At 41.8% G+C, this 12719-nt stretch overlaps 1 protein-coding gene across 1 annotated transcript in view; it reads left to right on the top strand.

Annotated features, from left to right (window-relative positions):
- HBS1L (HBS1 like translational GTPase) overlaps window positions 1-12719 on the top strand; it is a 90535-nt gene that overhangs the window by 60804 nt on the left and 17012 nt on the right. The window contains exons 10-12 of the mRNA XM_004465281.4: window positions 1441-1515; window positions 2270-2387; window positions 3071-3139. Of these exons, the coding sequence (XP_004465338.1) occupies window positions 1441-1515; window positions 2270-2387; window positions 3071-3139 (262 nt within the window). The remainder of the gene's footprint in view (window positions 1-1440; window positions 1516-2269; window positions 2388-3070; window positions 3140-12719) is intronic.

Genomic DNA, 12719 nt, shown 5'->3' with positions numbered 1-12719 from the left:
ATTTTGTACATCCTTCCAGTTTATTTTTATGGATGAAAATCTTTACAATACTGAATTATAATCTGCTTTATTATCTTCTTTTTTAAAAAAATACATTATATTTTTGAGCATGTTCCAAAGTAATCAATGATTTCTGAATAACGAGGTTTTTTTATGGCTTTATTCTAGTCTATTTTTAAAATAAGCTTTAATAAAACAATCCCCTACTTTTGAACATTTCCAGGTATTTCCTCTGTGTGTGTATTTGTGTGTGTGTATATGCCAAGTTCAGAAATGGTTTACTTTATGGAAATTTCTGGGCCTGAAGGCATATGCATTTTAAGTCTCGTAAATCATCAAAATGCCTTTCAGAAAAGTTGTAGTTATTTACTCTAGGCATGCATCGTGTATGCACATTCCCAAACCCTTATCTGCACTGCTATTAGAAATTTTTTTTTTTGCCATGTAAAACATGGTATCTCTTGGGTTTAATTCACTTTTTTACTAATATTAAATATGTTTTGTATATTTATTAACCATTGGATTTTTTCCTTGGATTATTTTTATAATTTGCTCAGTTTTAAAACTACATTAAAAATTCAATTTGTAAGCATAGTTGTTTATTATAGATATTAACTGTCTTCTCCATCCTATCTTTCAGATGTTTTCCCCAATTTTTTTTTTACATTTACTTTTGCCATTGATGTGTTTTTGACATAGACTCAAATTTATGCATTTCCTTTGTGGCTTCTTCCTTTGTGCTCAGGTGTTTTCTTACCCTGGGATCAGATAAACAGTCACCTACATTTTCTATTGGTTCTTTTATGGTATTATCTCATATATACCTTCCCCCCACCCCAACATTTTAGCATGACAGTTCAAATATAAAGAAATTTTGAATGAAGGTTATAGTAAACACCCACATTATACCTACTACTTAGATTCTAATAGTGACTTTTTACTTCCTGTGCTTCATTTTTTTTTTGTTTAGTTTTCCCTTTATCCATCCATTTATGCATCTTATTTTGGGGTGCAACTTGAGGTTGCAAACATTAGTATACTACCCCCTAAATTCTGCAGCATGCATGTCATCATCTAGAGTTCATATTCCACATGTATTTTTAGTCTGTTTGGCTTTTGGGGTAAGGGAGGGTGATGTTAACTTTATTTTGTTCCAACAATTGGTTCAAGCACAATTTAGTAATTTATTCACCATTTCTCCACAGATTTGAAATGCTTTTAGCATGTACAAAATATTGTATATGTGTTAGATTCTACTTCTAGTCTTTCTGTTGTAGAAAAAATTATTTTTAGATCGCATTATTAAGATCTGATATTCTGAGTTTTAATTTTAATAGATTTTGTAATTAATAGGAATTATATAGTTTTGAATACATTTTACTGAAAAAATTTAAATTTTGCATGTAGCATAGTTTTAAAAATAAATTGGGTCTTTATCAGGTTAATTGGCAACAAGAAAGGTTTCAAGAGATCACTGGAAAACTTGGACACTTTCTTAAGCAAGCAGGTTTTAAGGTAAGGTAATTTTAACTTTATTTGATTCTTACTTTATTTAAATTTCATCTTACTAGTATGAGAGAAAAAGTAATATTCTGATATTCTTGTTAAATATGTTTAGTTTCTTTATTTTTCCTAATATCATTTATTATGTTCTTTGGATTATTTCATCTTATAAAACTGCATATATTATATAAGTTGACTTGGATTTAGTATAAGTAGAAGTCTTTTCTTCCCACCTGCGACGGCTTGCTCAATCGGTAGATGTGGGGTCTGGCTGCGGACGAGGGGTCGGTCCAGCTCTGGACGAGGGGTCGGTCCCGCTTGGGATGAGGGGTCGGTCCCACTTGGGACGAGGGGTCTGTCCGGCAGCAGACGAGGGATCGGTCCCACAAGGGGTTGCGCGGTTCGGCTGACGGGGTCGCCCGGCGAAGCCGGCGACGAATTAAATCAGCTACTATACTTATGGGAGATGGGGTTACAGAGGAAATTGGAAACTTGTAGAGAGAAATTTCTCTCAGCAGAAACCTAAAATATGCTGATGGTACCAGGTGAAAATGCTGTAGTGTTTTGGAACAAATTTGCAAGTGTCGTGCAGAATCAAAAAAGTTGAAAACTATTGAATCAGACAACTTCAGGTTTGTAGTTGTATAGTTTCTATCACATCTTAAAAACTACATTGTCATTTACAAACTTGTTGGGAGTATGATAATGGCAAACTTTGAAAACAACAATATTTATTAAGTTTCCTGCATTGAATCTTTTCAAATAGGAGAGTGACGTTGCTTTTATCCCTACCAGTGGTCTCAGTGGTGAAAATCTAATCGCAAGATCTCAATCAAATGAGGTCACAAAATGGTATAAAGGATTATGTTTATTAGAACAAATTGGTAAGTAGTACTACTATGTAAATTTTAATGTAATATATACTTGTTATTGTTAATTAGAGTTCTTTATGGGAGATACAGTGTGTATGAAAAACATAAGGTTTTGGGGGAATGGATGTGACTCAGGCAGTTGAGTGCCTGCCTTCCACATGGGAGGTCCTGGGTTGGGTTCCTGGTGCCTCCTAAAGAAGACAAAGAGTGAGACAACGAGCAAAACGATGAGCATAAAAAAAACCCAAATTGCAGGGAGTGGATGTGGCTCAAGCAATTGAGCACCAACCTCCCACATGGACCTCGAGGTCCTAGGTTTGGTTCCCAGTATCTCCTAAAGAAAAAACAGACAATGAGCCCAAATGGTGAGCAAAAAGACAAGGGAGCCATGGGGGCAGGGGTGGAGGAATAGGTGTTTTGCCAGAGGAGTAGGGTCACCAGCTGTGAAATCAAGTGCATTATTTAAACTAATGTTGAATTTTCCTCATTTATTTAATGAGGTTAGTGACTGCCCTACCTAATTCATAGACTCTTATTGAAATTAAATGTTTATAAACTACAAGTACTTTATAAATGACAATGATTAATACTAAATGCTGTTAGTATATATCAAAGAGAAGTCGGAATATAATGGAATCATTGGATGTGAATCAGAATTTACATTTTAAATTAAACCTTTTTGCCTTTTTTTCCAGATGCATTTAAGCCTCCTCAACGATCTATTGACAAGCCTTTTAGATTATGTGTATCAGATGTTTTCAAAGGTAAGCACTATCTCTATGGTGCTTCTTCAGAGGGCCCCTTCCTTTCCATTTGCTCTTACCTCTTTTCTTAGACCAAGTTGTTATGTTCTCTTCAGGCACTCCCTTCTGCACTCCAATGTAAGGTTAACAGCCACAAAATTAGATTGCACAGTTGTAGTAAATCTTCAATTTACTTACCATTCCCCATTTCATATGCCTCTTCAGGCATAAAATCCTTATTTATCTCTCTAACCTCCTGTTTTTTTTCCTGTCCTTAGACTCCTTTAGTTTCCTTATCCCCCACCAAACCGGATTGTTCGCACTTTCTTGACCACATAGGCTCTTTATAGTTACTATGTCTACTCATGTTTTTCTCTCTCTCTCTTTGCATTGCTGTTTCCTGCCTGAGGCAGCCTGGGTTGAATCAGGAGATAAGAACCACATAATCGTAATAGGACATTTAATATAAGGAATTACTACCTATGATACTAGAGTAACCATCAGGTATAAGGAAACACTGTGTGCATCTAAGGGCTGAGAAAGAGCACCCGAGGAATGCCAAACTTGGAAAAGGTTCAGACTTGGTGGGAGAAGGTGTGGTTCAGCCCACTGGGGAGAAGAGAAGTTTGCTTTTGTGCCCAAGCTCGTCTGGAGTCACGGGGCGAGCTGTCGGTAATCCTCCGGGGTGCAGTTGGGGCAGCAGGTGATCAGTACTGGGAATCATGGGAGGACAGTGGAGCCTGGCCTGCGGAGGACAGGGCTGTGAACCTGCAGCTGTTTAGCCTTGCAGGAGGAGCAGCCACTTGGTGTGTAACTTGGCCACAGGTGCTGTGAGCAGGAGGAGCCTGGGTGCCAATGGGGCAGGAGCCTTCAGAGTGTGCAGGGCCTTGTAGAAGGTGCAGGAGCACAGTGCATGAGCCTCTGGCCCAAGCCAGCTACACATGGGCCATGCAGGGTTCCAGTTTCTGTGTTGAGGTAACTGCAGAAAGGTTCTGTTTAGGCCAAGGCTGCAGGGTCACAAGGGACTGCATGCATTCTGGGCCCGTGGAGGGGGCAGCACTCCACCAGATGTTCTCACCCTCACCCTGCCAATCCCGGCCGCCTGGAAACTATCAGAGGTCCTGTTTTTCCTGTGGTGGCCCTCTAGTGTCCTCTACTGAGAAGGCTTAACACTGAGCTTGCTTTAAAGGAGAACTATTGAAAGGAGTTCCATTGTTTATTGCTGAGCATATATTGACTGAGTACATTTGAAGCAGAGAAACAATTTGATAACTAAGACACCATCCTTTGGTGTTCATCTCAAATTTCTTCTCCCCAGGCCATATCTAAGACTAGGTTTTATTCATTTTTTAAAATTTTTTTTAAAAGAAATAACATGTTAAAAAAAAAAAGCATTCAAAAATGCATAGTTCAATGACTTTTCCCAAAGTAAATAGCAATGTAACTACTATTCATTGGAAGAAATAGAGTAGAACATTGCCAGAATCCTAGAATACATTTTTGCTTTTATTTTAAATAATTATAATTATTTTTTTTTGTAAGTCACTTTGTTTTTTTTTTTTTATTGACTTTGTAATAATATTACATTAAAAATATATATATATGAGGTCCCATTGAACCCTACCACCCCCACCCCACCTTTCCCCCCCCCCAGCAACACTCCTTCCCATCATCATGACACATCCATTGCATTTGGCAAGTACATCTTTGGGCACCTCTGCACCTCATGTCAATGGTCCACATCATGGCCCATACTCTCCCCCATTCCATCCAGTGGGCCCTGTGAGGATTTACAATGTCCAGTGATTGCCCCTGAAGCACCATCCAGGGCAGCTCCATGTCCCAAAGCTGCCTCCACCTCTCATCTCTTCCTGCCTTTCTCCATACCCATCAGCCATCATGTCCACTTTTCTCAATCCAATGCCACCTTTTCTATGTGGACATTGGATTGGTTGTGTCCATTGCAACTCTATGTCAAGAGGAGGCTCAGATTCCACATGGATGCTGGATGCAATCCTCCCACTTTCAGTTGTAATCACTCTAGGCTCCATGGTGTGGTGGTTGTCCTTCTTCAACTCCATCTTAGCTGAGTGTGGTGAGCCCAATAAGTCAGATTGTAGGTGCTGGAGTCTGTTGAGGCACCAGAGATTCAAATCCCCTAAATATATCTTAAACCCTGACACTAACTGCACCTCCAGCACATTAGCATGAAAGTCTTATGAAGAGAGATCCCATCTGAGTCCAGATTCATCACACATAAACATCAGTTCCAAAGAGGGGCCATCTGACCTGGTAGTTAACCCCATCGGCCATGACCATAACTCCCATGGGTCTCTTTAGCCCTCGAAGGAACCGATATCTGGGGGTTGTATCTGCTTTATCTGTCTCTCAGAGTCTGCTCAGTTGTGCATAAGGGCAATCCTTCTGACAGCCTCCAGACTCTTTTTTTAGAGACTCGTAGCCATATAAACTCATTTCTCCTTTCCATTTCCCCCTTACATTAGGTCAAACAGCATTTTAAAGTCATGTTATTTTATGTAGACAGGGATATTCCGCTGATCCGCGTTGAACCTTCCGTATAAGGTCATTTTCCAGTTGCATCATTAGTTGGTAGTTGATAGTGGTCCCTCGGTGCCAGGGAGGCTCATCCCCGGGTGTCATGTCCCACGCTGGGGGGAAGGCATTGCATTTACATGCTGAGTTTGGCTTCGAGACTGGCCACATTTGAGTAACATGAAGGCTGACAGGAGGAAATTCCCAGGCACAATGCTGCTCTAGGCCTTGTTCTTATTTTAGGCTTATCAGCTCACAAGCATAGTCATTAGTGTCAGGGGCTCACTGTTGGACCCTCACTCCCTCCCGGTCCCCGCCGCTGCACCTGGGAGACTGTCACTGCTCTCCTAGGGACCACGACAGAGCACCACTGGCCAGGAACCCAGTACCCACCCTGCTGTGGTTTTTAATTGTTGCCACTATGAGTATATCCAAACATTGCCATGCACCCTGGACCTATGTTCTGTACAGCTCCCTGTCAGCCATATATCCCCTGTCAATGGTATCCCATACCAGTATTCCTCCATTGCCTTTGTTGAACCACTCTGTGACCCAGAACTCCCTGAAATTTGAAGCCCAATATAATGTCAGGGTCCCTTACTAGGAAATGGCATATAGCGATGGGTTTAAAGGTTAGATAAAGAATACGTGTTGACTTGGAAAAAATTCTACATCCTATCTTTCCCCCCCCCCCCAATTATTGAGCTTCTCTTCACAGGAGCCCTAGACCACAGCAATGCATATATATAGTATACAGCACTCCCATACATCCACCACAAAACCTTTTCCCTTCCACAGCGATATTCTTACACCCTATTCACATCATATTTACTTAACGTGATGTACAGAGTCTGAGACAATAGCTTTCAAACAAGGTGACATCTGTGCTTACATTGTGGTGCATACTTTAGGATACACAGTTTTTCACATTCTTAGTTATCCTATGTTTTACATTATGGTTTACATTATCAGTCTGTCATCTCCTATATGTTATGGTGTAATATTACGTGTTTTATATCCATCCTTGTGTACTCTCACGAAACTCCTCTCTTACCCCCCATTTACCTCGGTTACACACATTTAACGTCCATTTTCCCTTCCACCTTGGTGCCCACAGTGACAGCCAACCTCCGTTTCCCGAGAAGCCACTTCCAGATATAGATGGAATATTGTTCAGGGTCTAACTTGCTCAACTGCCCCAATGCCCTGGGAGCCACCCTTTCTTTCGAGGGATACAGTTCCCTCTATTTGATGGCATTAGTCCTCCCCAGGATGTGGGTCTACCCCCACTCTCACTACTTGGGTTTCTACCCCATGGTGTCACCCACTCTGGCAGAATGAGCATTTAGACATTCCCCAGTAGCCCGTCCTGCATCAGACCCTCCCCTCCGAGCATTCTAAACAGGTAACCCTCTTTATTATATTTTGATATGATTTTCTCGGCATTTTACTCTCCACCAACACCTGACCCTCTCCTGTGTTCGTATGCTACCCCTCCCTCCCCCCACTTTTGGGCAATGTTACCCATCCGCCCATCCCCAGCCTCCCTCAAACCCGCAAAGCCCCAACCAAAGGCAACCCCTTGCCCCCATTTTATCTCTTCTTTGTGTTCATACTTACCACCATCTCGTCTTAAATTCCACCCCTGCAGACATCGGCTCACATCCTTCCTCCACCCTCTGATTTCCTGTAAGCCTATCGTTCAGTCTCTTGCTATCTAGGGCAGCTTGGTTATTTCAAATCATTGAGGTCATATAGTATTTGTCCTTTAATGTCTGGGTTGCTTCACTCAACATAAGGTTCTCAAGATTCATCCATGTTATCACATGTGTTTGTAGTGTGTTTGTTCTTACAGCCGAGTAGTATTCCATTGTGTGTATATACCACATTTAAATAATTATTTTTTAAAGAAATGGCTTTTTAATTTATTTTCCCACTTATTTTCCATTCATGGTGCTCTTCATTCCTTAGTGTGATCCAAGTTTTCATTCTGTATCATCTTCCTTGCTTTAAGAACTTTCTTTACTGTTTTTTTTTTTAAAGATTTATTTTTTATTTATTTCTCTCCCCTTCCCCCCCACCCATTTGTCTGCTCACCGTGTCCATTTGCTGCATGTTCTTCTTTTATCCTTATCAGCAGCACCGGGAATCTGTGTTTTTTTGTTGCATCATCTTGCTGTGTCAGCTCTCCGTGTGTGCGGCGCCATTCCTAGACAGGCTGCACTTCCTCTTGCGCTGGGCGGCTCTCCTTACGGGGCGCACTCCTTGCGCGTGGGGCTCCCCTACTTGGGCAGACACCCCTGCGTGGCAGGGCACTCCTTGCGTGCATCAGCACTGCGCGTGGGCCAGGGAGGCCCGGGGTTTGAACCGCGAACCTCCCATATAGTTGACAGATGCCCTATTCATTGGGCCAAGTTCTCTCCCCCTTTACTGTTTTTTGAAGTGTAGTCTGCTGTTGACAAGTTTTTTCAGCTTTTGTTTTTCTCAGAATATCTTTATGTATTCCTTTTTTAATGATATTTTTCCTGGCTACACGATTCTAGGCTGACAGTTTTTTGTTTTGTTTTTTTTTCCTTTCAGTACTTCCAAAATGTTGTTCTAATATCTTTTAGCTTATATCTTTTCCAATGAGATGTCTGTGATATTTTTATCTTTGTCCCAGTAAACATAATGTACCTCATTCTTTGGCTGATTTTAATATGTGTTCTTATCACTGGTTTGAGGAATTTGATTTTGATGTATCTTGGTGTCATTTGCTTTGTATTTTTGCTTTTAGGAGTTCATCGAGAGTCTTGGCTTTGTGGAATTTATAATTTCCTGTCTCCCATCTCTTTCTGAAACTTTTAACTATGAATGTAAGAACTTTTGGTATTAATCATAGATCACGGAGACTGTTAAGTATGTTCAGTTCTGTTTTTCCTTTCTGTGCTTCATTTTGATGCATCTTCAAGTTCACAATTCTTTCTTTGTGCAATGTCTAATGTTATTAATTCCAGTGAATTTTTCACTTCTGACAACATGTTTTGCATCACTAGAAGTTTCATTTGGTTTTTTTTAATATATGTCCTATTTTTCTCCTCACCTATACTCATATTTTCTCTTAAATGCTTTTAAATACAGGTAAACTTTATTAGCTTCCAGCATATTTATAGTGTCCTTGTCTCCTAATTCCATCATCTCTATCATTTCTGGGTCTCTTTCTTTTGCCTAATTTTTCTCCTGTTTATAGGTCACATATTCCTGCTCTTTGTCCTGTCTGGTAGTTTTACACTGGGTTCTGGGCAATCCAATCAAGGGTCTGTATTCTTTTTTTCTTCCTTTAAATCAGGGGTTCTTAACCTTTTTTGTTCCATGGACAAAACCACAGGTGAAACCCATAGGCCCCTTCCCAGAATGTAGTGGCAGATAGTTTTATGACACTCAACGTCAGCATGTCTTTAAATTTTAGGATTATTCAAAATTACGTTTTACAACTTTCCCATAATTTCAATACCTGATAACCTGACATGATTCAACATCTGTTCAAATGGTCCTTTTCGGCAAACATTTAGAAATTCACAGTTTCCTATGACATCATAAAACCATCTCCACCATCCTTACCAGCCTTTTTTCAGGAAGTTATCCATTGCACTCAGAACACACATCAAAATAAAAATCATACTAAGTCCACACTATACTGTGTATTATTTAGTAACTATATCATACCTGCACCAACATGTCCCGCAAAGAATAATCTTGTTTTGAATTTTCAATTCAAGCTCACAGACGCCCCACTTTAAATTGTGCTGGGTAGGCAGTGAAGTTACTTGTAGTTAAGTGTAACTCTTTGTTGCTTGTTATTTAAGCTTTGTCAGGGCCGGTCTGCAGGAACCTTTACCCTAGGGATGGTTTTGCACCATTACTAAGGCACCGCTCTTCTGGGATCCCTTCTGCGTGTCCCAAGTAATCAGTGAAGCCTCTCCACCCTGGGGAACAGTGCCCATCCTTTTTGAGCTCTGAAAACCAGACAGACCCTACCTCCTTGGTTGCACTTTGCCGGCCCTTATGTGTGTTCAGTTTATGCCTGTGGAGCTTAGTGTTTAATACTCAAGGAGAGGGAAGCAGATTTGGCTCAACTGATAGAGTGTCCACCTACCATATGGGAGGCCCAGGGTTCAAACCCAGGGCCTCCTGACATGTGTGGTGAGCTGGCCCATACACAGTACTGCTGTGCACAAGAAGTGCTGTGCCATAAAGGGGTGTCCCCTGCATAGGGGAGCCCCATACGCAAGGAGTGCACCCTGCAAGGACAGTCGCCCTGTGTTAAAAGAGCACAGCCCGCCCAGGAGTGGTGCCGCACACACGGAGAACTGACGCAGCAAGATGATGCAAGAAAAAAGAGACAGAGATTCCTGGTGCCACTGACAAGAATGCAAGCGGACACAGAAGAACACACAGTGAATGGACAGGAGAGCAGACAATGCGGGGCGGGGTGAGGGGAGAGAAATAAAAAAATAAATCTTTAAAAAAAAAAACTCAAGGAGAGCCCTAGGACAGATTTTTTTAGGTTGTTTTGGTTTTGCTTATCTTCCTCCTCTCCTGAACTCTGCTCCTTAAATTCCAATGACCTCAGTGTCACTGACCTTTTTTTATTTCCTTGACTCAGCAAGTTCCCTGTGCTCTGCTTGGAATCCCCTTTCTTCACTGTGGTCCCAATTGCGCCTGTAGGCAGAAGGCCGGGAGATTGTGGCCCTCAGTTTTTTTTATTTCCTTCTCAGAGGGATTGTAATAAGGTCCATTGTCTAAAAACAGCTGTTTCACATATTTCATCCAGTTTTCCATTTGTTTAAAACATCCTCCCACCCTGATTTCTAGCTTACTTTCATTGTGGTCAGAGCACATCTTTGATGTGATTTTGATCCGTGGAGAGTTGCTTTACTGCTGAGCATACTGTTCACTTTTTAAAGTGTTCAGCAAGTCCTTGAAAATAATGTAAGGTCACATATGTCAGATAAAGTTTGCTAATTGTATTCTTCAAAACATCGTCTTGACTGGTTTAATCTGTTATTTCTACCAGTTATGGAGACATGTATTTTAAAATATTCCTCTGGTGTGGACCTGTTTATTTTTCCTTGTTGTTTGGTCACTTTTTACTTTATACGTTTTGAAATCATGTTGTTAGGTGCATAAACATTTATAGTTGTCGCCTTCTTAGTGAATTGAAGCACTTACCCTTAGAAGTGTTTCTCTTTGTCTCAAAAAATACTTTTTGCCTTAACACCTTCCTTAAAGTTGGCACTAATATGGCTGCAGCATCTTTCTTCTGCTGTCGGGTCTGCAGAAAAGCATAAAACTCCTTTTCTGCCTAGAGGGAGTTGACTGAGTCTTGGGTGGTTGGGGAAGGAAGGGTACATTTTAAACATGAGGAAAAAGAATGCAGTTGTCCTAATTATTTGAGAAGCTGTATATGGACAGGGTTTGGATATTTTCTCTATTGTTTCAGAGAAAAGACCTGGGTGACCAGTAAACAGGTTAGGAGACAGATTTCCTCTTAATACAAGGAAGACCTTTCTGACTATCAGAGGTATGAAGGGGAATGGCCTGCTTTGGGAAGTAGTGAATTCTACAAGACATATTCAGACATGACCTGATTAGGCCAAGTGGTTGTAAAAGGTATGACTGCATTGGTTAGTTTCCCTTAAACAGAAAATTGTGTGCCTCTGATTGTTAACATCCAAAGTAGAGAACATTGAATGTCTCCCACCCTGTCATGCACATGTGTGTACACACACCCATTACCCTTTTCCTGGTGGACTCTTCTAAAAATTCTTTAAAACTCAGCTCAGGTGTCATTTCTGAGAACCTTAACTGATGTTACCCACTGTTACCAGCCAGAGTCCAGTCAGGAGACAGAAACCATATAGGAATTTGAGCAGGGAAAGCTTAATTTAAGAATTCTTAGTTGTGGTAGGAGAGGAGAATAACGGAGGACCAGCTTGTAAGGATACAAGAACAAAAGAATTCAGGAATCGCAGGTATGGGGAGCAGCCACTGCTCCTGTGGAAGAGGATCTCGAAAAGAACCCCCACGCCCCTGCCCCCTCCAGGCAGAAATCTAGACCATTTTGGAGGGGATGTGCTCTGGCTGATGGAGTGATGGAGAACTTCACTGAGGCTGCAAAGCCACCCGGTGGGGTGCCATGTCCTGTTGGCTGCTGGGCCCTGCTGGGGCCTATGAGAGAAGCCACCTGGGACCAGGGAGAGGAAAAGCCTTCCTCCCCCATGCTGGCCTGCACCCTCTTCTAATCAGCTGGCAAAGAAGCGATATGTCTAGGTACCATCTGCATTATTGCAGAGCCTGCAGTGAAGGGTGAATCAGAACTGAGAAGCAGTGAGTTGTATCTGGCCTGCTCACCCCCCACCAGGGCCGCCCTCTGTGTGCTGTTTATTCTACTTGGGTTGAGAACTCCTTGAGAGCAGCTCCTGCCTCTGCTCTGTCTGTTTGTAGGACCTGGCACCTAGTACGTATTTTGATAAGGAATGATAGATAAGTGAAGGAAGGTGCTTTGAAAAACCATGTTATGAGGTTGAAATTTGCTGCTGTTATTAGCTTCCAGCCTTCTAGATTTATAGTTGTGGTTTCCAAAACGCCCATTGTCTACTTAAAATGCAAGAAGTACTTGATTTTCTTTTCATTAACGCGGCTGCTGACCATATGCCACCTCCTCTTCTCAGCCCACCTCCTGCCTTCTGCCTGGGCTGCTCCTCTTCCTCACAGGGTGTTCTCACCGTCACCAAATTACACCAGGGGTGCCAGAGTCAGTCGATAGTTTCCAGTTCTCTCTGGCTTGGTCCTGGCTTTACTTCCGAAGCTGTCAGCTCCCCTCTCCCCCAAACTTTCCTCTTGGTCTGTGGCCCACTTTCTCCTGCTCACCTGCTGTCTCTCTGGCCTCCTCCTCTGTGGCTCCTCGTCCTCTGTCCTCACATGGTTATCTGTCCTCAGGTTCCTCTGCATCCCTGGGTTTATCCCCTTCTGTGTCTTGAGGTTTCCCAAACTGCATCTCCACCCC

Source organism: Dasypus novemcinctus, chromosome 11, assembly GCF_030445035.2.
Source record: "Dasypus novemcinctus isolate mDasNov1 chromosome 11, mDasNov1.1.hap2, whole genome shotgun sequence".
NCBI lineage: Eukaryota > Metazoa > Chordata > Mammalia > Cingulata > Dasypodidae > Dasypus > Dasypus novemcinctus.
The sequence above is the reverse complement of the archived record's forward strand: the minus strand, read 5'-3'. Positions and strand labels throughout refer to the sequence as shown.